We start from the raw sequence: 22,975 nt of genomic DNA, 5'->3' as shown, positions 1-22,975 counted from the left end.
ACTTAACACTTGGGGTCAGTTTGTGAATGGTCCGTATGCAGCTTTTTATAAATCCCCTTTACTTGAATTTTGGTTTAGCGACAAAGTGAAGATCACAACAAAAATTCAGATGATCATGATTTAAAAAGATATTTAATGTTTTCTGTTAGATAAGTATGTTGTAGATTGAGACATGCTTTATGTATGAAAAATCCACAGAGTCAAAATATAAAATTGCTTCTGGAGGGTTTGGCATGAGCCTTGTGCCACTTCAGGATCTATATGTGATCAGTACTTGGTTTGAGATGCACATCAACACCACTAGAAGTCAATGTTGTTGCCATAATCTTATTTTGCACTGCTATCATTCTGAATTGTGAATGGTTGATATTTTCCAATGATCTTCACATAAGTGATTCTTTCCAGTCTGGTCCACCTGCAAGGCAGAGCCATCTCTGATAAGAAACTGCAAAGATTGTCAACTGAACAGTATTAAGATTATACTCTCAATTGCGTACTTGATATTTCTGAATGCTGCCAGGTCATGTTCATTGTTTTATCAGATCACCCCAAAGCCTTCACATGGTTATACAGTACAGTCTTTGTATTGATGGAACTAAGAGTGCTCCTTTGCAATCTGGTTGCAGCAGTGCAACATTCCCCTCTGACCAGCTGCGGTGATGTTCACAGCAATTACAGTTGCTTGGATTAAGACATAATGAGTTATTAAATAGAACAAGCAGTACTCAGGGTGAATGTTTCTGGATTCTTCCACTTACTCACTAACTGAACAAAATTGTCAGAGCTCATCATGAGGGTATGGGGCAAATATAACAGGCTGCCAGTGGCATTGGAATGAGGAAGTGGAGAGTGATTATCACACCTGAAGACATTGAAGAAATGTTTTTTGTAGATTACCAGCAATGCCAGCCTGGATAGAGCTCATTACTGCTACATGGGTTTCAACAATTGACTTAAACTGAAAACTAGAGTCGTCAAAACATTGACTATATCAAAGTGTCTGTGGTACAACTCATGGAGAGTGAATAATTTTTCAGCTCTAATTTCATATAGATTTGTGAGATCATAGCTAGTTCATAGTTATACAGGCTACAGTCATTGAGGCCCTCATACATAAAGTCAGAGATGCTAACCATAAATTGATTACAGTGAAGACAGACATCCTTGTACCAACCCTTGACTGATAAGCATCTCTTGTCTTCTGGGAGACAAAATGGTATCTCTTCTGTCCCACATTTGCTGGTATCCCTTATCATTGATCAGACACATGTGCACCAGACATTCACAACTTGCCTTTGACTAAAAAGTTAATTTCAGGTCCACAACAGGCACTTAGTGTGGATGAAATATTTTTGGTCATTTTTGCTATAGATTTAGTACTTTCAGACTGTGTTCTGAATCAAGGTATTTTAAGTGACTGTTATTAAACAGTCTGTTCTGTAGCTGCACTACAGTTCCTGTGTACCTTAGACTTATGTAATTTGTAAGTTTGTATACAGTTTAATGGTGTAGGGTACTCTGAACCATGAATATCCATTCCCTGTTGTTCTCTTTTAGCAACAGAGTAAAAGATTAGTTCATGTCTCCACATGCGTTCACCCAAATGCTCCCATCTCATCTTTGTGCCATCATAATGGGCATTCCTTATACAGTTCTGTAAAACGTAAACATGTTTAAGTAATGATTACCCTAACAAAATCTGGCCTGAAAATAGTTTTTGTCTATTGTCATTACCATTAATTTTTCTACATTATTGGGGTGTGTAGGACACTATCTACGTTATTCAATATTGGTAATTTGTCATTTGCAATTAAATGATGTTACTGTGAGTTTGGTTGGTACGTTAACACATCATTTCATCTCTAATTGTAATTTTGTTTTGCCAAAATATTTCTAACAGTAATTCTGTTGCGCGAAAATATTTACTATATATTGCATTTACTTAAGAGTTAGTTTCAAAATACTCTTTGTCATCAGCATTCTGTTGTGTTGATGTGCACACTCAAATATCATACATAATTTGTTGCACTTCACTTGCAAATAACACATTAACAAACACAATGTTAATGTTGCTGTGTGTGTGTGTGTGTGTGTGTGTGTGTGTGTGTGTGTGTGTGTGTGTGTGCGCGCGCGCACACATGTGTTTGTCTCTGTCATCTTTCCTGTACAGTTTTTTAATCTGTATAATGGTGTGCTATTGCATTGTGTAGTGCCATTCACAATCTACTTCCCATTTACTCATGCCTTCTGGCCTTCTGTATGTGGAAGATTTCTTCTATTGTACTTGATAGTACAGGCTGTGGCTGGATTTTTATATTTCTAAATTTCTCTCTGTTTTTGTTGGTTGATGCTTGTGTGCTGTTAAGTGGTCAGGAAATATGCTTGTTTATTTATTTATTTACTTACAAGTCAAGTTCCATAGGACCAAATTGAGGAGCAAATCTCTAAGGTCATGGAACACGTCAGTACATGAAATTACAACATAAAAGTAATAACACATAAAAATAAAATGTTTATGAACCCGAAAAAAGTCAATCCATAAGTTTAAGTAAAACAGTCAACAATACAACAAGAATCAGCTTAATTTTTCAAGGAACTCCTGGACAGAATAGAAGGAGTGGCCCATGAGGAAATGATTCAGTTTCGATTTGAAAGCACGTGGATTACTGCTAAGATTTTTTAATTTGAGCAGTAGCTTATTGAAAATGGATGCAGAAGTTTACTGCACTGTTCAAGAGTTAGGGAAGTCTGATCCAATTACAGGTTTGATTTCTGCCAAGTATTAACTGAGTGAAAGCTGCTTATTCTTGGGAATAAGCTAATACTGTTAGTAAGAAATGACATTAAGGAATATATATTGAGAAGCCAATGTCAAAATACCCAGACTCGTGAACAGGGGTTGGCAAGAGGTTCATGAACTTGCAACACTTATTGCCCGAACTGACAATATAATACCATACAACATAAGCAAATGAAAGTGAGCGAAGTAGACTAATTTTCGTGTTGAACGATCATTCACTTCACATACTGTTCAAATAGTAAAAAATGGCAGCATTAAGTCTTTGAACAAGATCCTAAACGTTGGCTTCCCACGACAGTTTACTATCTATCTGAACACTTAGAAACTTGAACTGTTCAGTTTCACTAATCAATGCCCATTCTGTGAAATTGAAACATCAGGTTTTGTTGAATGGGAGCTGTTACTTTTTAGAACTCGAAGTTATTCTGAATATCTGTTTTAAAGTTCCTGTAGGTTTGTCCTATGTATGCTGACTGGCAGGAGTTGCGTGTAATTTTGCACATATTTGATCTGTTGAATTTATCTGTGGGTGTTTCATGTGTTCTGAGTCTCTTCTGTGTTGCATTGTCTGTTCTGTATCCTATTTGAAGTCCTTGTTTCTTTAAAATGTTGCCTGTTCTGTGAACTATTTTACTGTAGTAAATGTGGGTTCTTCAGTATTACTGTGCAAGACCCTGTACGTGTATGGCTTGTTCGTTGTTTGTTTACATATGTTTTGGTTTAGTTTTGCTGTCATATGGGTATCATACCCATCCCCCCCACTTTTTTATTTTTTTTTAAAAGCTTCTGTGCGTGATTCTGTTCGTTTATGATATGTTGTGTTTGTCATTAATCTGAAGGTTGCTTGGTTGTGTGTAAGTGGATGGTTTGATGGATTGTGAATGGTGGTGCTCATATTGCAGGTTTCCTGAATGTTGCAAAAATCGTGTGTATTGTTTATTTGTTGTATAGTGAGATACAGTGGTATCAGTATGTAACTTCATATTTTCTTTAAGTTGTTCATGAATATCTTTGCCAAGAGGCCAGCACTTCATTCTGGGTTCTATTATGACAGTACCATATTATACCTGGCTGATGAACCATGTACACACATAAAACAGCAACACCATTAAATAAACACTTTAAATGTAAAAATTCATATTAGAAACAGTCAAAACACTAAATTTTCTGTATCTCATCATACAAAGAATAAACAAAATATATGATTTCACACTATCAGGGACCCTATAACCATAAGCAACACAATTTTCATAATCAATCACACCACCCACTTACACGCAAGCAAGTAAGCTTCAGGTTAAAGCTCCACTAACAGAACACTCATAAACAAACAGATTTACATACAAGCTAAATATAATAAAACAGATAATAGTGGAGAATGGTTATGATACCTATATGATAGTGAAACCAAAAAATATGTTAACAGACGAGGAATGAACAGGCGACATTCACGTAGGATTTTGCACAGTGATACTGAAGAATGGAACGCACAGACAGTAGTCATTCACAGGACACAACAGAGCATGAAACCACACACATAGTAATATACTATATAATAAAGTAGTCCACAGAATAGGCAACATTTTAAAGAATCTGTGACTTCAAGTGGGACACAGAAGAGACGACACAACATGGAAGAGACTTGGAACACAAAAAAACCCACACATAAATTCAACAGCTCAAGCATACATCAACTGACATGCAACTCTTGCCAGTCAGCATACATCAGACAAACATGCAGGAGCTTTAAAATAAGATATTCGGAACAATTCAGAGCTCTTAAAAGTAACTGCTCGCATAGCATATTTGCTGACCACTTAAGAGCAAATAACTATCACTCAAGGAAAATGAAACAGATTTAAAAATATGAAAATTCAGCCACTGCCTGTACTTAAAAAACACTTCCATATACAGAAGGCACTAGCTGAAGGAAAGCAGATGATATATGACTTCACTACAATATGCAGTGGTGCATTATCCTACGCAGTAAGAAAATTGTGCTTAAGAGCGCAGGCATGCACGTGCCCATCCCCCCCCCCCCCCCTCCCACACACACACACACACACACACACACACTCTTCAGCAGCAGCAAATGATTTTGTAAGACTAACTGTAAGTAATCGCAGAATATAGCGTGAAATAGTTTTGCACATGTGTAAACTTACCAAAGTAACTCATTGTAAAATCATTTAACTGTTGATTTCATGCTACCATTATTGAATAATGTACAGGAGATCCTCCATAACCCAATAATAACCCCTAATAAGGTAATTACAAAAGCTGCTTTCAGGCTTAATTTGGTTACAATAATTATTACCTAAATCATTTTATATTTTCTTGAACTGACTAAAGAATACTCACTGAGGCAGGAAGATGATGAAACATGTTTGAGTGTATGTGAAAAACTATTGTTTGTGTAACAGGCAACATGATATTGAGTAAATATTGTCTGCAAGTAGGACTACTGGAAGAGCTGCAAAACCAAGTGATGAATAGTTCCCATGATCCCCAGGTGGGAGATAAGTAGAAGGCGTAGAACTGTTGCACACTGTACTTGAAAATATCGGTTTTCATAATTTGTGTAACAGAGTTGTATAGAATCATCATCATTCAACAAAATACTGCCTCCCCATATGAATTTCCTGTGCTTTTCTGTTGCATTTCCATATCAGTCTTACTAATGTGTTATGATCTGATGATGTCTGAATGGTTTTGTGTGTGCCAACATACCTTTGTGGTTTTTTGTTATCACTCTTCTGACTGGTTTGATGAGGTCTGCTGCAGTTTCCTTTCCTTCGATACCTTGATATCAGTGTAGCACCTACACGACATCATCTATTGTTTCATGTTTGTATTCAAATTATTGTCTTCACTTAAGAATTTTGCCCTCGGCAGCACCCTGTAGTACCAGAGATGTCTTAACCCATGTTCTATCTTCATATAACTTTTTAAAACTATTATATTTCCAACATATTCCATTCCTTGACAGTTTTGTGAGAAGCTCCTAATTTCTTGCAGTACCAATCCACTTAAGTTTCAGCATTGTTCCGTGACACCATGTGTAAAGTTCTTTGATTCTCTTATTTTATTGCTTTTCCACAGCCAATGATTCACTTCCGTTCATTGCAATGCTCAAGATAAACATTCGTACAGTTTGATCATCTTACTTTTAGTGTACGTCTTTCTCCTCCTTTTGTGATTCTTGATCAGTATATTCATGATTACTAACTGAAATTTATTTTAAAACACAATAAGCCTTTCTTCTCTCTCAGTCCAATTGCTGCTCCTTTGTTCTCCTGTAATTAGTAATACTATACTATACTCCCCAGAGTTATTAATTTCATGCCCTTCGAATTCAGAATTACTTATTGAGTTCCCTCATTTATTCTTATTTTGTTATTTTCTACTTGTGACATTAACATGTATACCTGAATTATAGCTGTTAGCATTATTTTGGTTGTGATTCGGTGTAGAATAATCTTGTTGCCAAACTGTTCAGAGTAACTCATCCTGTCGTACATTTCCACTCAAAATGAATTCTTCTCCTTTTATATCATTTTTTACTGCTGTTGATATTACCCTACATTTGTCTTCTTTACTTCAATCGCCTCTACTACATCAGGTTTCAGCATTTACATTTATTTTTGAGATTTAATTGTTTCCCTGTCATATTAAACATCTTACATCCCATGCTCTAATGTAAAGAATGTTAACCTTTCATTGGTAATTATATTTTTCGCATTATCACCCCCCCCCCTTGCCCCCCACCCTTGTGGCAGTCCCCTCCTGGACATCCAAGTGGGAGACTAATCAAGAATCTTTTACCAATTCAAAGATCATTATAATACTTGTCAGTTATAGTCCATATTTCCTGTGGATACTTGTTATCTTTAATGCAATGATTTTTGAAGCGTTCTGAATCTCCTGCCATTGATCACTGGAGTTCCTTCTGTCTTTATGAGCAGTTTCCCATCCAAAGATTGTGAGGGTTTCTGAACTCTAATCCCATTCTCAGCCCTCTTTTGGCAAGGCCATTGGCAGACATGAAGTACAATTTTTTTTTTTTTTTTCATTTAAAATCTAACCAGTGGCTGGCATTAAACTTAAAACTAATATTCTCTGGTTTAGTAGTCAAAGATGCTATCCTTGATCCTATTTTTCATTTGATGACCATTCCAAAAGCCTGCAGCTGGGTAGGTCATACGCCTTGTGTGCGGTATCGAAAACAGAAATACGCTTCTTTTTTAGACGTTTCCCAGTGAATAGAAGTTTTCCATTTGCATTTCAAGCTTTTCTTTCATGCAGTCTTTTTTAGTTATGACAGTGGGAGGCTCCAGAAGTTCACTACAAATAACGTAATGAACATCAAGTAAAATTTTATTTTTGCCTATGTAATACTTGTGGAGGCACAGTAATTAATTTGATCCCATAGATTAGCTTTCAACAGTGCACCCCTGAATATGAAGGGAGATACAAGAACTGAAAAAGGAGTTTTCCTTGTTGCGGCTCCTCGTGACATATTTCAGTCTTTTTTTTCTGCTATATAAACTACAAAATCAAGGAAGCTATAAACTTGATAATGTAATTGTACATTACTAAGGCATTGGAGAGCGGGACACTAAAATTATTGCATAACAGCTGCAAGACACACAGAATAAACTGCCTTCAAGTTTTAAATTGTTATTACTTTGTGTAAAAGGCGAAGCTCATTTTTTGGAAAGGATTCATGTTATAGAGAATTTTGAATATGTCTTTTTTTTTATTGTGTTTAAGGTATAGCATATTTTCTGTTTGCGAAAGTTGGCAATTTATGTTGAATGTGAATGTCCTAATGAAAAATTGTATAAATGTGCTGCTAGGGTCCATGGTGGCTTATCCACAACTGGTTTCTTTCACAGTGAGAAACCCGGCATCCACATCGGCACAAGTGCCACGCAGAATAACTGTGCAACAGCAGCCACTTGTGGGTTGCTGTACTACAGGTTTCCAAGCCTGATGATAGATTTAAGTGTCAGAGGCCAAAGCTAGAAAAGGTCTTGTAGGATCATCAGCTTGCGTTTACTTCAAGCTACTTGAATTTTAATATGTTACGTTAATTTACTGTTATCGTGAAGAAAAATATACTGCCGGCCATATGATGTCGCTAATGATGTTGTAATAACTACAGTAATGAGCTATTCCAGTCCCAGCACTTGTCACTCCTTGGTGGCACATAAAATGAATTTGCTGGGCCATGTGGGCGCATAAGGCTTATTAAAGCAGCCTTCTGCTCAGCAGAGGTTTCACAAATATTTACAGTGTACTGGTATTTTTCATAAATATGCACACAGTGTATTGTCCTGGCTGGAGGTCCTGATGCCAATATATCTCCTTCTCTACTTCTAAATATTAATGATATTAGTGGTCTCACAGTACTTCAAAGGGCTACAGTTAATGTAACTCACACTTCTACCGAGAATTTGGGCGTCAACTGTAGTGCACTGGATTTTCAGTGATATTTACTGTAAGCCAATGACTTTGCTTTGTATGACGATATTTTGGATATTGGTTAATTATGTAGTGCTGTGCAGTGAGAAAACGCTCTTCAGAGGTCTAGAAAGCTATTATCTACAGGGCTATTACAAATGATTGAAGCGATTTCATAAATTCACTGTAGCTCCATTCATTGACATATGGTCACAACACACTACAGATACGTAGAAAAACTCATAAAGTTTTGTTCGGCTGAAGCCGCACTTCAGGTTTCTGCCGCCAGAGCGCTCGAGAGCGCAGTGAGACAAAATGGTGACAGGAGCCGAGAAAGCATATGTCGTGCTTGAAATGCACTCACATCAGTCAGTCATAACAGTGCAACGACACTTCAGGACGAAGTTCAACAAAGATCCACCAACTGCTAACTCCATTCGGCGATGGTATGCGCAGTTTAAAGCTTCTGGATGTCTCTGTAAGGGGAAATCAACGGGTTGGCCTGCAGTGAGCGAAGAAACAATTGAACGCGTGCGGGCAATTTTCACGCGTAGCCTGCAGAAGTCGACGAATAAAGCAAGCAGGGAGCTAAACGTACTACAGCCAACAGTTTGGAAAATCTTACGGTAAAGGCTAAAGCAGAAGCCTTACCGTTTACAATTGCTACAAGCCCTGACACCCGATGACGAAGTCAAACGCTTTGAATTTTCGGCGCGGTTGCAACAGCTCATGGAAGAGGATGCGTTCAGTGCGAAACTTGTTTTCATTGATGAAGCAACATTTTTTCTTAATGGTGAAGTGAACAGACACAATGTGCGAATCTGGGTGGTAGAGAATCCTCACGCATTTGTGCAGCATATTTGTAATTCACCAAAAGTTAACGTGTTTTGTGCAATCTCACGGTTTAAAGTTTACGGCCCCTTTTTCTTCTGCGAAAAAAACGTTACAGGACACGTGTATCTGGACATGCTGGAAAATTGGCTCATGCCACAACTGGAGACCGACAGCGCCGACTTCATCTTTCAACAGGATGGTGCTCCACCGCACTTCCATCATGATGTTCGGCATTTCTTAAACAGGAGACTGGAAAACCGATGGATCGGTCGTGGTGGAGATCATGATCAGCAATTCATGTCATGGCCTTCACGCTCTCCCGACTTAACCCCATGCGATTTCTTTCTGTGGGGTTATGTGAAAGATTCAGTGTTTAAACCTCCTCTACCAAGAAACGTGCCAGAACTGCGAGCTCGCATCAACGATGCTTTCGAACTCATTGATGGGGACATGCTGCGCTGAGTGTGGGAGGAACTTGATTATCGGCTTGGTGTCTGCCGAATCACTAAAGGGGCACACATCGAACATTTGTGAATGCCTAAAAAAACTTTTTGAGTTTTTGTATGTGTGTGCAAAGCATTGTGAAAATATCTCAAATAATAAAGTTATTGTAGAGCTGTGAAATCGCTTCCATAATTTGTAATAACCCTGTACATGTTCACATGGCAGTACTATTTGCAGGTTATCATGTATGGTGAAAAGCAATCAGTTTTAACATAAATGGTGTTTCCTGAACGTATGCTAGTTATTTAAAAGAGAACTCTTTTCCTTGAGGAACATCAGTCTGATAGTGTTATGGATATTCACTTGGATTGCGTGTCGTATAACCATTAGAGACATGGAACTGGGGTTAATGAACACACTGTAGCATTGCCTTTAATGTTCTTTTCTCCTCTGTTGATCTCTTGTCCTTTATCTGATTAATTGTTTATGATAAATGTTATGATGGGGAATGTGTATGCTCATTATATAGTGATTTTTCTGTATAAATGACTTTTTTTTGTCAAAAATTCATCTGTGGTATAGAATAAATTGTTACGGAGAAACCTCTTTCAATCTACATTTGAAAAAACTTCGGCTGACTCAAGCATGTTATTTCAATGTTTAGACTGTCTAAGAGTTTTATAGTCACTTGTTTCTCTGTCTGCAGAATGGCAATGGCCAACAATTATCACTTGAGTAAGAGTATCAGAATATAGATTATGTGCATTGTGTGTGTTGTGAGTAGAATCTGTCCTTTCATATTGGTTGTTATTCCATCCCATATTTTCCATTGTTTAATCTTGTAATGTAAATGTATCTTTCGGAGAATTTTGATTTAGTATTGAGACAGTTTAGAGGAACACGTAAGTCATATTGGTTGCCCCAATATTTTTGAGTACCCATTCTGTCTTAAGTTGGGCTATTTTTCTGCTGAGTAAGAACTGATAGACCCAAAACCTTGAGATGCAGTGATTGGCTTTGAGAAAGCATATTGATGCTATTAAGATTTTACTTTTGTGCAGATAACATTTTAAGTGTGTTGGTACCATTAAATCTGAAAACACACACACACACACACACACACACACACACACACACACACACTTCTGTTTAAGTATTTGTTGTATTCTTTTCTTTAATTTTTCAGTATTGTCAAATTACTTAATACATAAGAATGACTTTTGAGGGTATGTTATTTTGTTACAGCAAAAAACGTGAAGTTGTACCAGATCTGGCTCCTATGCTTTGGCATTCATTTGGCACAATTGCAGCCCTTCTCCAGGAAATTGTGAATATCTATCCCGCAATTAACCCTGCATCACTTACAGCCCACCAGTCCAACAGGGTTTGCAATGCACTAGCCTTGCTGCAGTGTGTTGCATCTCACCCAGAAACCCGCTCAGCATTCCTTTCAGCACATGTTCCTCTTTTCCTGTATCCGTTTTTACACACTGTGAGCAAGACGAGGCCATTTGAGTACTTACGTCTCACTTCACTTGGTGTCATTGGAGCTCTTGTCAAGGTATGTATGCATATACATATTACATTTTCAAATCTTACCTTGCAGAAATGTGAAGTGACTCATAGTGTATTACTGTCACTCTTAACAAATCCCATGCAATAGTCCGTTGCAGGAATTACCGAACAACACCATAAACAGTTCCACGCCGTCAACCTCAGTACGGGAGTCAGTCAGGAGGATTTCCGGAAAATGCAAAAGGTGCCCAAAAAGAGCTGCCCTCAAAAGCTTATGTCTCTTGGCTACAAGACGTACCAAAGATAATAGCAGCATGTTTTGCTGCTGTCAACAACTACACTAGCCAGGATCAAGCAGTTCAGAGGAGGATGTTCTTAAAGAGAAGTGCTAATGGGATGTTTGTTCAGACTGCTCTGAACAGTAAAACTTCCCCTTCTGCATTTAAGAAATGGAATCTCTTCTGTTTGCTGTTAGCAGTACTACACTGGGTTCAAATGGTATATTGCATGGCATATTGGGATCTTCATGTGAAATCCAAGGGAAGCTTCAGATCGTTTAAATGAAATTCTTGTATTCCCATCTTAGGGTGTCTAGGGTTCATCTGCACAATTCAACAGAAAAGATTGCACATCTTCACATAGTTAATAAAATGTTGTGCTCATCATTGTGGCAAAAAAATTGAGCAAAAAGTGATACCTTGGCACTTTATTTGAGGTGTAGTTGAGCTAGCTGTAAAGGAACTACACCCAAGTATTCAATCATCTTCTTGGATATATGTATTTCACATGAACATTCATTAGTTTTAGTTTTCTGTACATATTAACATATTTGGAGGGAATAATTTCTGCAAGTACTTTCAAAGGGCTAATTGTGTAAATTCTCTTTATGTTTGCTGATTTATGTGACATGACAGCTTGTTAATAGTTTGAGAGAGTCAGTTTTATGCTTATGCCTATCAATTCAGTGAAGATTATTGGGTGTTCGCTATGACTCTGTGGTCACATGAGTGAGCATCCAATAGGCCTGGAATCAATTTTCAGTTAGTTTTGGGATTTTTATGTAATTTATTGGTTCTTTCACCTCTGATAAAGATTTATTTGTGTGAAACAAGCAAAGTTGCACAGATGTCCAGGACTTCACATTACACTATACATGACTGTAGAACTGGCTGAGTAAGTCAATTTAGAAGTTGAAGGAAGACAAGGGCATACCACCTGTAATAGGATCATGCCAAATAAAGCATTGTGCTGTTTACACCAACCTTCACGTGGTAAACAGCTTTAGAGACCACACGGGATACGGTGGCCGATGCACAGTGACCAATTTTTGTCCAAAAGTGCCAGGCGAGTTCATTCTTTTGTTCAGAAGGGGAGGCCGACAAGTGTTTGCCACCTTTCGGCCAGCAGACAATGACAAAAGTGAGGCACATACCCTGCAATCTTTCTCAAACAGTTTTACAGAAACTATTGGTATAATTATTTCACTTTTGCTGTACTTACAGCTTTGTGTGTCAGGTTCCTGATGATGCGCCCATTATTTAATCAATGGTCGTAGTTATTGTGATATTTATGTGGTAGTAAGACGCTGTGCAAAATTCAGAAAAGTTTACATTGAATTGCTATGATTTTACTTTTGGTGCTTATTACATAACATGTTGCTGCATATGAAATTTAGCTGACACATTGAATTTTTCATTAGACTTGGGTAGAAGTGTTTGTCACCAATCCCGAGAAAACTGATCTGATGCAGCACACTCCTATTATCACGCCATGCTAGCTATAAAGCGAGAGTGAAATATTCACAACATTTTTCGTATTTCGTCGACGGTTTCTGATATTGAAATGCGATTTGGCAATTGATAGCACAAAAAGAGGGGGTATTTTGCCACATCATTGTCAGCTGTATTATTTCACCAACTACAGACTTGTTCGATGAAAGGATGTAATTTTTAAGCTGGTGAAACAAGAAATGCTATGGGTTTTGGGACAAAAGTGAAGACATTACATATTTTTTGTACCGAGGATGTGCTTTTTCATGAGCTTCTGACCTTGCTTTTCCTCAGTTCCTCTCTTAACAAACTTAATAAACCACTGTTTCAGAATTCTGTTGAAATTGTCTACACAACATGTTTATGAAATGAGACTGCATAAAATGTGCTGTGTTCTGGCAAAAGAAGCACATTTTAACATGGCAACCAAAGAAATGGATATGTTTTACTCAAAATTCACCACTCATGAATTCTCTGAAAGTTACAAATGGTTAACAAGCCAGGTGAAAATAAATACCTGCATTTTCGGCCGAATGCTTTTTAGATACTAACCATAACAAAGGTGACAGATCTTTTTGGATGGTCACCATGCAAGTGTGGGCATGGAAGGACTCCATTTAATATTTAAAAAAGATGTGGATGTAGGCTTTAGTTTAGAACGGCACTTCTCCTCCAGCACTCCACATTTCCGCTAAAATGCTTGCCCATAACTCCCACCACTACTGCTCTCCCCACATGTGCCCTGCTGTCTGGGCATCTACCGGCCAAGGTTTCTACACGGACTCTATCTTTACTGACACATTCAAATTAATATTTAAATCATCCAACTTGCTTGCTTTTTCATTTATGAATTAAGGGTACATTATTGTTGTAGTTAATACTCTCAAAATATACAGTATTGAAAGATCAGAATGTATGTGAATGAGACAACTATCTATAAATCTGATATTAGATGTTACATACTTGCTTAATGATATATTTTTGCCAGTGATTGCTCACCTTGTGAAAGAAATCTCTTTGAAACAATCTCTTTAGACCTGACACCAGTCTTTCTCAGAAATGATGTCATTTGTGATCATAGTGGTGTCCTTTGATCAGAAGTTTCAATTAGAAAGAAAATTTTAATTTTGTGAAAAGTTGAGTGAACTGATGGAATGATTGGTTTTGTGTGCCAGCACTAACATTTTAATCATGAACATTTCTTTATTTCTCATAGATCTTATATAACTGAAGTAAGGATTAAAATACTTCAGTAAATTTGGTGATCTTTCATCTTGTGCCACATACTGTTAAAAGATTGTCTGTATAACACTCACTGAAACTGAACATTGTTCCCAGGTTAAATTTCTGCTAATATGCATTTAGAGGGAGAGATGTGGTTTATTTATTATTTAGCTTTTAGGTCATTCAAAAGAATTGATAGGCTGTCTGAAAGTGGCCAAATTTGCTGCCCCCTTATTCTCTTTTCTAGAAAAAATTGCTTTTGTGGTGGACAAAAGTAGCTATTGTGGTATTGTCTAAAAATGAAAAATTGATAATTAGTAGTTCATGAAGGTGCATGAATTGTTACTGTTAATAAAATCTTAATCGTAGTGCACATATTATGGCTGTAAAGACAATAGTACGACATAGTGTATAAAAAAAATTGTATAGGTTGGCAGTTTCATGTGGTAGGTGGCATATCATATTCGTTTTATGATTGTAGCAATTGGCTGACGTGCAAATTGTGTCAAGAAGGGCACATTTTAAAGGCAAGTTTTCGTTTGTAGAAAAACACTTGGGTTTGGATTGCAAATATGCCCATGTGAGTTTCTCCTTAATGAGAATGGGTTATTGTATGTGAATTTTGGTGATACCATTAATTTGCGGGTTCATATGTCAATGTCCATGTTGTCAGTACTAACAGTGTCGTGTATGAAAGTGCTCACATCATAGTTACATATGTTCAGTGCAAACCACCTGCTCTGTGACAGTACAACCACTGATAAGTTAATGAAGCACCAATATGCCACAGTTTACCTAATATGCTGCTGCTGTTTCACCATTTGCATAAGTTCAATAAGACAGTATTACTTAATCGTGTACAACAGAACTTTGTGGCTGTTCAATGGTGATTCATATGCAGAAGGTACATCAACATCACTTACCCTTTATCACAGTCAGATGACCTTTACAGGTGAAATCAAATGATTAAGCCCACTCAGCATATGACCAGTAAGGGCACTGCTGCATAGGATAACACATCATAGCAACACAGCTACTCTAATTCATTGTGTGTACTGTTTTGCCACATGGGACTTAGATTTTTGTTCACAACTTTTGTTGCAGGATAATAAATATTGTTTACAGTACATAGAAACCTTGAAGCACCTTGTGTAAGTCTGGGGTGGGGATTCAGATAACCAGTATCTGAGGATATGGTGCAAGGTTTTACCTATATAGAATGGGCAAAATGAAATTGGTCCGGATAATATTCATGAGACCAATGCATAATCAACTCTTACTAATGAACAGGAGAACTGTCAATCACAGAAAATGCTGGAAACTATGAGTGAGATCCAGGAATCAGATGCTGTTACATGCCTGTGCCATGTGCCATGCACATCTTCTGCATTCTCTGCCCTCACCATTTCATTGTTTTTGGGTGACTGTAAGGAGCAAACATGTTCAATGACTAATTGAATGCAACACAAAATGGTGCTCATGATAAAACAGCATATGTTCACTGTCAAGTGTAATTCTTGGGAAACATGCGGAACTGATTGCACAAGAGTTTGATTGGAACTGTTTTAGCAAAACTTCCAGCAAAGTCTGTAGTGCGAATGTTAATGGCAAAATGATGTGAAACAGGCTCTGTAGCAAATTAAAACAGTAACGGTGAACCCCCCAGGGGGTCCACAACTCTTTTGTGGACACGTGCGTAGCGAGCACGGGACCCCGAGCTAATGTGGCCCTCCTTCCTTTTCTGGGCTGCATACCTTCCCTTCCCTTTCCGCATCCCTCCCCGTCCCCCATCTTCGCCCCCCCCCCCTCACCTCTGTCTCTTTCCTTCCTTTCTCCCCCTCTGGGAGTATGGTTTGTGCCTACGTCCGGAGACGGACGCTCGAAACTGTTCCAAATTCCTTGCTCTTACACTTGCCAGTCCTCGTCCTTCCTCTGTCCTTCTCTTTTCCTTCCCTCTTCTCCTTGCCCTTTTCTCCGCTACGGCGTTTGAGACCCCCTCTTCTTTCCTTTCCCTTTCTCTTCTTTCCTCCCTGTGCGTGTCTGAAGGCCGACCCACGCACTTCCATGCGTAGCCGGTGACGGGGTAACGCGTAATTCCCCGCCCCGGGTAGACAGGTAGGACACGTACGTACCCCCTGGTAACGGCCAGGCCCAGGGAGGGGTGATTACCCGAGCTGATACCTTCCGAAAGTGCCGATTGGTCCCTCCGTCCGTTTGTCGGGAGGTGTGACCTGAGGTGTGAACAATCACCTAAGGCGGGTGTGCCCTCGGTGAGGGCCCCCACAAGGGAGGAGCGCGCCATCGGAGACGCCGGTAATCATGGGGGATTCTTCCGCAATGGTTTCCTCACCTTCCACTATGTCTGCTCACAAACGTAAGTTCACTGAGTCTCAGCCACAGACTGTTCTTCCATCGTTGCCACAGTTCCTTGTTGTTTCTCGGTCTGACGAAGGTCACGACTTTTCCACGGTCAACCCTTTCATTATACAGAAAGGTGTCGACGCAATTGCGGGTCCTGTAAAGTCTTGTTCCAGATTACGGAACGGCACCCTGTTGTTAGAAACACACAGTGCCCTCCAGGCTCAAAAATTGCTGCGTACTTCTCTGCTCCACACCTTCCCTGTCCGGGTGGAACCGCACCGTACCTTAAATTCCTCGCGTGGAGTCGTTTATATGCGCTCCCTCGATGGATTGTCTGACGAAGAAATTCAGCATTACCTGTCTGACCAGGGCGTCACAGCTGTTCATCGGGTTATGAAAAGGGTTGATTCGAACATCATTCCAACCCGCACTGTCTTCTTGACATTTGACAAAGTTCAACTCCCATCAAAAATCAAAGCAGGCTATGAGATAATTTCCGTTCGCCCTTATGTCCCAAACCCTACGCGTTGCTATCGATGTCAGCGGTTCAATCATACCAGCCAGTCCTGTTCCAATCCGGCCAAATGTGTCACTTGTGGCAAGGATGCCCATGAGGGTGCTTGTCCACCTCCATCCCCTCGCTGCATCAACTGTATGGGTGACCACGCTGCCTCCTCTCGAGATTGCCCCGTTTTCAAGGATGAAAAGCTCATCCAGGAAATAAGAGTGAAGGAAAAGGTGTCGACCTTTGCTGCTCGAAAGTTACTCGCCAGTCGACAGCCCACCGTGCCTCAGAAAGGTAAATACAGCGCTGTCCTTGCTTCTCCTCGACCAACAAAGGAGGCGGCCACACAGACTTGCGACTTCACCTTTAGTACCACGGTCGTCAGATCGGCCAGCGCAAAGATCGCCCGTTCAACCTCACCCCTTTCGCCTGCCCACTCTATGGCTCACCCTTCATCGGGTTCTGTTAAATCTCGAGCCCAAAAGTCAGACGCCAAGTCTTCGCAAAAAGAGCATTCTCGTGAAGAGTTTTTACGTACCGCAACTTCGCAACCATCGGTTCCTCCTTCATCTAAACATCATACTTCTAAGAAGGCTACGAAGAAACACAGTTCCTCTCCTTCTCCGCCAAGGCGTGTCCCATCTACAGCACCACCTGGCGGAAATCGCCCTCGGCCATCTTCTGTGTCGCCGAGGCGCACTGCTGGTGGCCGGTCAACTGGCCGATCGTTGGTGGCAGGAGCTGCTCCTGACCAACCTATGGATCAGGATCTTCTGCCTTCGACTGAATGCCATTCCATGCTGTCGGTCGCAAGCTCTGAGCAGTCGTTGAGTTGACAGCACCCTTGGTCACGTTCCTCCATTTTCTGTTCACCCTATGTCCATTATCCACTGGAATATCCGCGGCATTCGCGCCCATCGCGAGGAATTGTCGATCCTTTTACGATCCTACTCGCCGGTCATCTTCTGTCTTCAGGAAACAAAGCTGTGTCCCCATGACCGCTTTGTTCTCCCTCATTTTCAGTCCGTCCGATATGACCTCCCCTCTGTTGAAGGCACTCCAGCCCATGGAGGACTCATGATTCTGCTCCATGATACTCTCCCTTATCACCCAATCCCCTTAAACACTTCCTTCCAAGCTGTCGCCGTCCGTCTTTCCCTTTCTGGATACACGTTCTCTCTTTGTACGGTATACATTCCATCGTCTACACCAATGGCACGAGCTGATCTCCTTCATCTTCTTGATCAGCTTCCACCCCCCTATTTGCTGGTTGGGGACTTCAATGCCCACCACCCGCTTTGGGGATCTCCACATCCTTGTCCACGTGGCTCACTATTGCTAGACGTCTTCCACCAAGCGGATCTAGTCTGCCTCAACACTGGGGTCCCCACATTTTTGTCTGCCTCCACGGCAGTCTTTTAACACCAGCCCAATGCGGATTCCGAAAGCATCGTTCTGCCGTTGACCATCTTGTTGCTCTCTCCACTTATATCATGAACAATTTTCTCCGGAAACGCCAAACGGTAGCAATATTTTTTGATCTGGAGAGAGCATACGATACCTGTTGGAGGACAGGCATTCTCCGCACACTGTTCTCTTGGGGCTTTCGAGGCCGGCTGCCCCTTTTTCTTCGCGAATTTATGGCAGAGCGCACATTTAGGGTGCGGGTGAACACTACTTTCTCCCAAGAAAACGGGGTACCCCAGGGCTCCGTGCTGAGTGTTGTACTGTTTGCCATCGCCATTAATCCAATTATGGATTGTCTCCTTCCTGATGTCTCGGGCTCCCTCTTTGTGGACGATTTTGCGATCTACTACAGCTCTCAACGGACCAGCCTTCTTGAAAGACGTCTTCAAGGATGTCTCGATCGCCTCCACTCGTGGAGCATCGAAACCGGCTTCCGTTTCTCACCCAGTAAGACCGTTTGTGTAAATTTTTGGCGACGTAAGGAGTTTCTTCCGCCCTCCTTACATCTAGGTCCTGTCAACCTTCCGTTTTCCGATGTCGCTAAATTCTTGGGTCTTATGTTTGACAGAAAACTGTGCTGGTCCTCCCACGTTTCCTATCTTTCGGCTCGCTGTCTGCGTTCGCTTAACGCCCTCCGTGTCCTGAATGGTACCTCTTGGGGAGCGGACCGAGTGGTCCTTCTCCGCCTCTATCGCGCCTTAGTGCGCTCGAAATTGGATTATGGAAGCATAGTCTACTCCTCTGCTCGGCCGTCTATTCTTCGGCGTCTCGACTCTATCCACCACCGTGGATTACGTTTAGTATCTGGAGCTTTTTACACCAGCCCTGTGGAAAGCCTTTATGCTGAGACTGCTGAACCTTCGCTGTCCAATCGGCAGGCAGTCCTTCTGAGTCGTTATGCTAGCCATCTGTCTTCCATGCCTGCTAATCCAGCGCATGACCTTTTTTTCGACGCCTCCTTTGATGTCGGGTATGCAGGCCGCTCCTCCTCCCTACTACCCCCGGGAGTCCGCTTCCGTCAACTGCTCCATTCTCTTTCCTTCCGCTTTCCTAAAACCTTCTTGACAACTTGGGGTACAGCACCGCCTTGGCTCCGTCCCCGGATCAACTTGCTCAGAGACCTATGTCAATTTCCCAAGGATGGTACCCCTACACTTGTTTACCGTCGGGCATTTGCTGCTCTATGTGCACAAATGACGGAAGCCACATTTATTTACACCGATGGCTCGAAAACATCGTTAGGTGTAGGGAGTGCCTATATTGTTGGCGACACCCCAAATAACTTTCGGCTTTCCGACCAGTGTTCGGTTTATACTGCGGAGCTTTACGCTGTTCTCCAGGCTGTCCACTACATCCGCCGCCATCAGCGGATACAGTACGTAATCTGCTCAGATTCTCTCAGCTCTCTCCTAAGTCTCCAAGCTCTTTACCCTGTGCACCCTCTGATCCACCGGATTCAGGACTGTCTGCGCTTGCTCCACCTGGGGGGCGTCTCAGTGGCGTTCCTCTGGCTCCCGGGACACGCTGGTATCTGTGGAAATGAGGCGGCCGATATAGCGGCCAAGGCTGCAGTCTCTCTTCCTCGGCCAGCTATTCAGTCTCTTCCGTTTACCGATCTACGGAGCGTTTTATGTCGCCAAGCTGCTCATTTATGGCATGCGCATTGGTCAACACTTCCCCACAATAAATTGCGGGAAGTGAAAGCCGTTCCTTGCGCTTGGACCTCTTCCTCCCGAACGCGTCGTCGGGAGGAGGTAATTTTAGCTCGACTCCGGATAGGGCACTGTCTTTTTAGTCATCGACATCTTTTAAGCGGTGATCCTCCCCCACTCTGTCCCCACTGCTCTCAGCTGTGGACGGTCAGACACCTTTTAATTCAATGCCCCTATTTTAATCCGTTACGCTCCCGTCTACAGCTGTCGCCTGATCTATCGTCGATTTTAGCAGATGACACGCGCTCAGCTGACCGCGTTCTACAGTTTATTAGTGACAGTGAAATGACGTCAGTCATTTGAAGCTTTTTTTTGGGGGACAACCAACCCCTTTCTAGAGTGGATTTTTAAGCATTCCTTCTGCCTTTAGTTACTCAAATTTTATGATTTTGTTCCCATTGCTGCTGATTTTAAATTTCGTTTTTTTCCTGTTTTCTATGTCACGGGCTGGGCGCTAATGACCATAGAAGTTTTGCGCCCAAAAACCACAAACAAAAAAAAAAAAAAAAAAAAAAAAAAAAAAAAAAAAAAAGAGTAACGGTGAACTATTCAAAAAGAGTTTGAACACTGGAAAATATGAGGGTGGTTTGAAAAGTTCTCAGAACGGAAAAAAGTATTTAAATCACTGACTTTTTTTTAAATTTTTCAATGTAGTATCCTTGTAGATTAATGCACTTGGTCCAATGATGTTTGAGTGCCTTGATCCCATCTCGAAAATGAGTTTCCTCCAGTTCTGCAAAATAGTTGTCAACTCTGGCTATCAGTTCTTCGTTTGAAGTGAATCTTCATGCACGAAGAAAAATGTTCAGTTTTGGAAAGAGATTTTTTTTAATTTTTAAATGTAGTATCCTTGTAGATTAATGCACTTGGTTCAATGATGTTTGAGTGCCTTGATCCCATCTCGAAAATGAGTTTCCTCCAGTTCTGCAAAATAGTTGTCAACTCTGGCTATCAGTTCTTCGTTTGAAGTGAATCTTCATGCACAAAGAAAAATGTTCAATTTTGTAAAGAGATTGAAGTCTGACGGAGCCATATGAGGTGAATAAATGGGTGTGGCCACCATTCATACCTTAGTTCGTGTAATTTTGTCCTGGCGACAGCACGTGTGGGGTGCTCATTGTCTTGATGGAAGATGACTTTCTTCCTTGCTAACCGTAGCCTTTCTTTGTGTTCTTTGTTGCAATTTGTCCTGGAGGTTAGCATAGTATTCTCCAGTAATTGGGGAGATAATCTACAAACAATCCCTTTTGCATCCCACAACACTGTTGCCATGGCCTTTCCCACTGAAGGAATTGTCTTTGCTTTCTTTGATGGTGGAGAATCAGCGTGTTTCCACTGCTTTGACTGTTATTTTGTCTCTGGGGTATAGTAGTGCACCCGAGTTTCATCTGTGGTCACAAACTGGTGCAAAAAATTTTGTTCATTTCTCCCAAAAATGACAAAACATTGTTCTGATATGTCCATTCTAATGCATTTTTGATCCAGCATCAAGAGTCGCGGCATCCATCTTGCAGATAATTTTTTCATTTCTAATTCTTAAGTTAAAATGTAATATACCCTTTCAGATGATATCTGGCTAGCATGAGCAATTCCACGCACTTTCAATTGGTGATACTCCATGACCATTTTTGCACTTTTGCAGTGATTTCTGGAGAAGTGACACATCTTGGCTGACCACTGCATGGATCATCATCTAAGCTCTCCTGACCAAATTTAAATTCAGTTGTCCACTTGGCAACAGTAGAATATGAAGGATCAGAGTCCCCCAGTGTATTCTGGAAATTGGCATGAATGTCCCTTGCTTTCATACCTTCCTTTACGAAGTACTTAATCACTGCTCAAATCTCGAAATTCCCCCCCCCCCCCCCCCCCTTTCCATCTTCACAAATCACTAGATGGGAACAACAACAAAGCCACAGCTCTCTCCCAAGACCACTGACATGATACGTATTTACAGGCAACAGTCCAATGAATATCATGTGAACAACTCATTGCACTAGCACTGACCTCTCGCTGTGATTGCGAGAACTTTTCAAACCACCCTTGTATTGCTAGATTGAAGGAAAACCTAGAACAAAATCTGGTGAAATGTTGACATCATTTATCTTTGTAGTAGTAAATTAAGAGATAATCTTGTCGAAAGATTTCCAAACAGGACCTGCATCTGTATCCTTAGATTTTCTTTCTTGACAAAATTAAAGCATACTGACAAACTATCATGTTGAGTTTTGCCAGTGGTTTCTGAGTGAAGTGGAATTGGACTTATGGATCCTCAGTTTTTCACTTCTTCAGATAAGACGTGACTCATTCTGTCATGGTATGTGAACCAATAGAAAATGTGCCATTATGCCATCAGAAAATACCCGTGAGTGCTTTGAAGAGTTGTTGCATAATCTAGAAATTGGCGTTTGGTGCTCAGTGTCTGGTGTCTACAGCATAAGATTTTTCATCACATTGTTAATGCCTACCAGTATGTGTGGAAATGGTTCAATCCGTATGTCAATCAACTCATAGAAGGTGAATGAGTGTATTGATAGTTCTAGTGAGATGAAGCAACAACACACCGCCTAGATAACCCAGTCAAGAGTGCATGACGTGTTCAATGAAAAGAGGACAGTCAACAGAGACAGTGCAATTTCAGGGCCACCTTGATTGCCTGATCTCTTTGTGATTTTGTCGTGTACACCGAATTGAAGGATCAGGTGTACTCAAATAACCCTCACACGCTGGAAGAGAAACAGCAGAACATTGAAAAAGCGATTACTGCTATTCCACAACCAGAGCTGCTATACATGTCTCAGATCTAGCACAGTGCTGCATCAATATCATTGGTGGCCATTTCCAACATCTTTTGTGACAAGGGTCAGTCAGGTGTCAG

General features: G+C 40.8%; 1 protein-coding gene across 2 annotated transcripts in view; it reads left to right on the top strand.

The window, feature by feature from the left end:
- Window positions 1-22,975, top strand: part of LOC124606817 (CCR4-NOT transcription complex subunit 9) — a 74,077-nt gene that overhangs the window by 7,179 nt on the left and 43,923 nt on the right. The window contains exons 3-4 of one of the 2 annotated variants that reach the window (XM_047138883.1): window positions 10,790-11,105; window positions 11,208-11,303. In XM_047138883.1, coding sequence (XP_046994839.1) covers window positions 10,790-11,105; window positions 11,208-11,303 — 412 coding nt within the window. The remainder of the gene's footprint in view (window positions 1-10,789; window positions 11,106-11,207; window positions 11,304-22,975) is intronic. The other variant, XM_047138884.1, reaches the window with a different exon arrangement.

Source organism: Schistocerca americana, chromosome 3 (genome assembly GCF_021461395.2).
Source record: "Schistocerca americana isolate TAMUIC-IGC-003095 chromosome 3, iqSchAmer2.1, whole genome shotgun sequence".
Taxonomy (NCBI): domain Eukaryota; kingdom Metazoa; phylum Arthropoda; class Insecta; order Orthoptera; family Acrididae; genus Schistocerca; species Schistocerca americana.
Note: the sequence above shows the minus strand (reverse complement) of the source record. Positions and strands in the feature narration are given on the sequence as shown.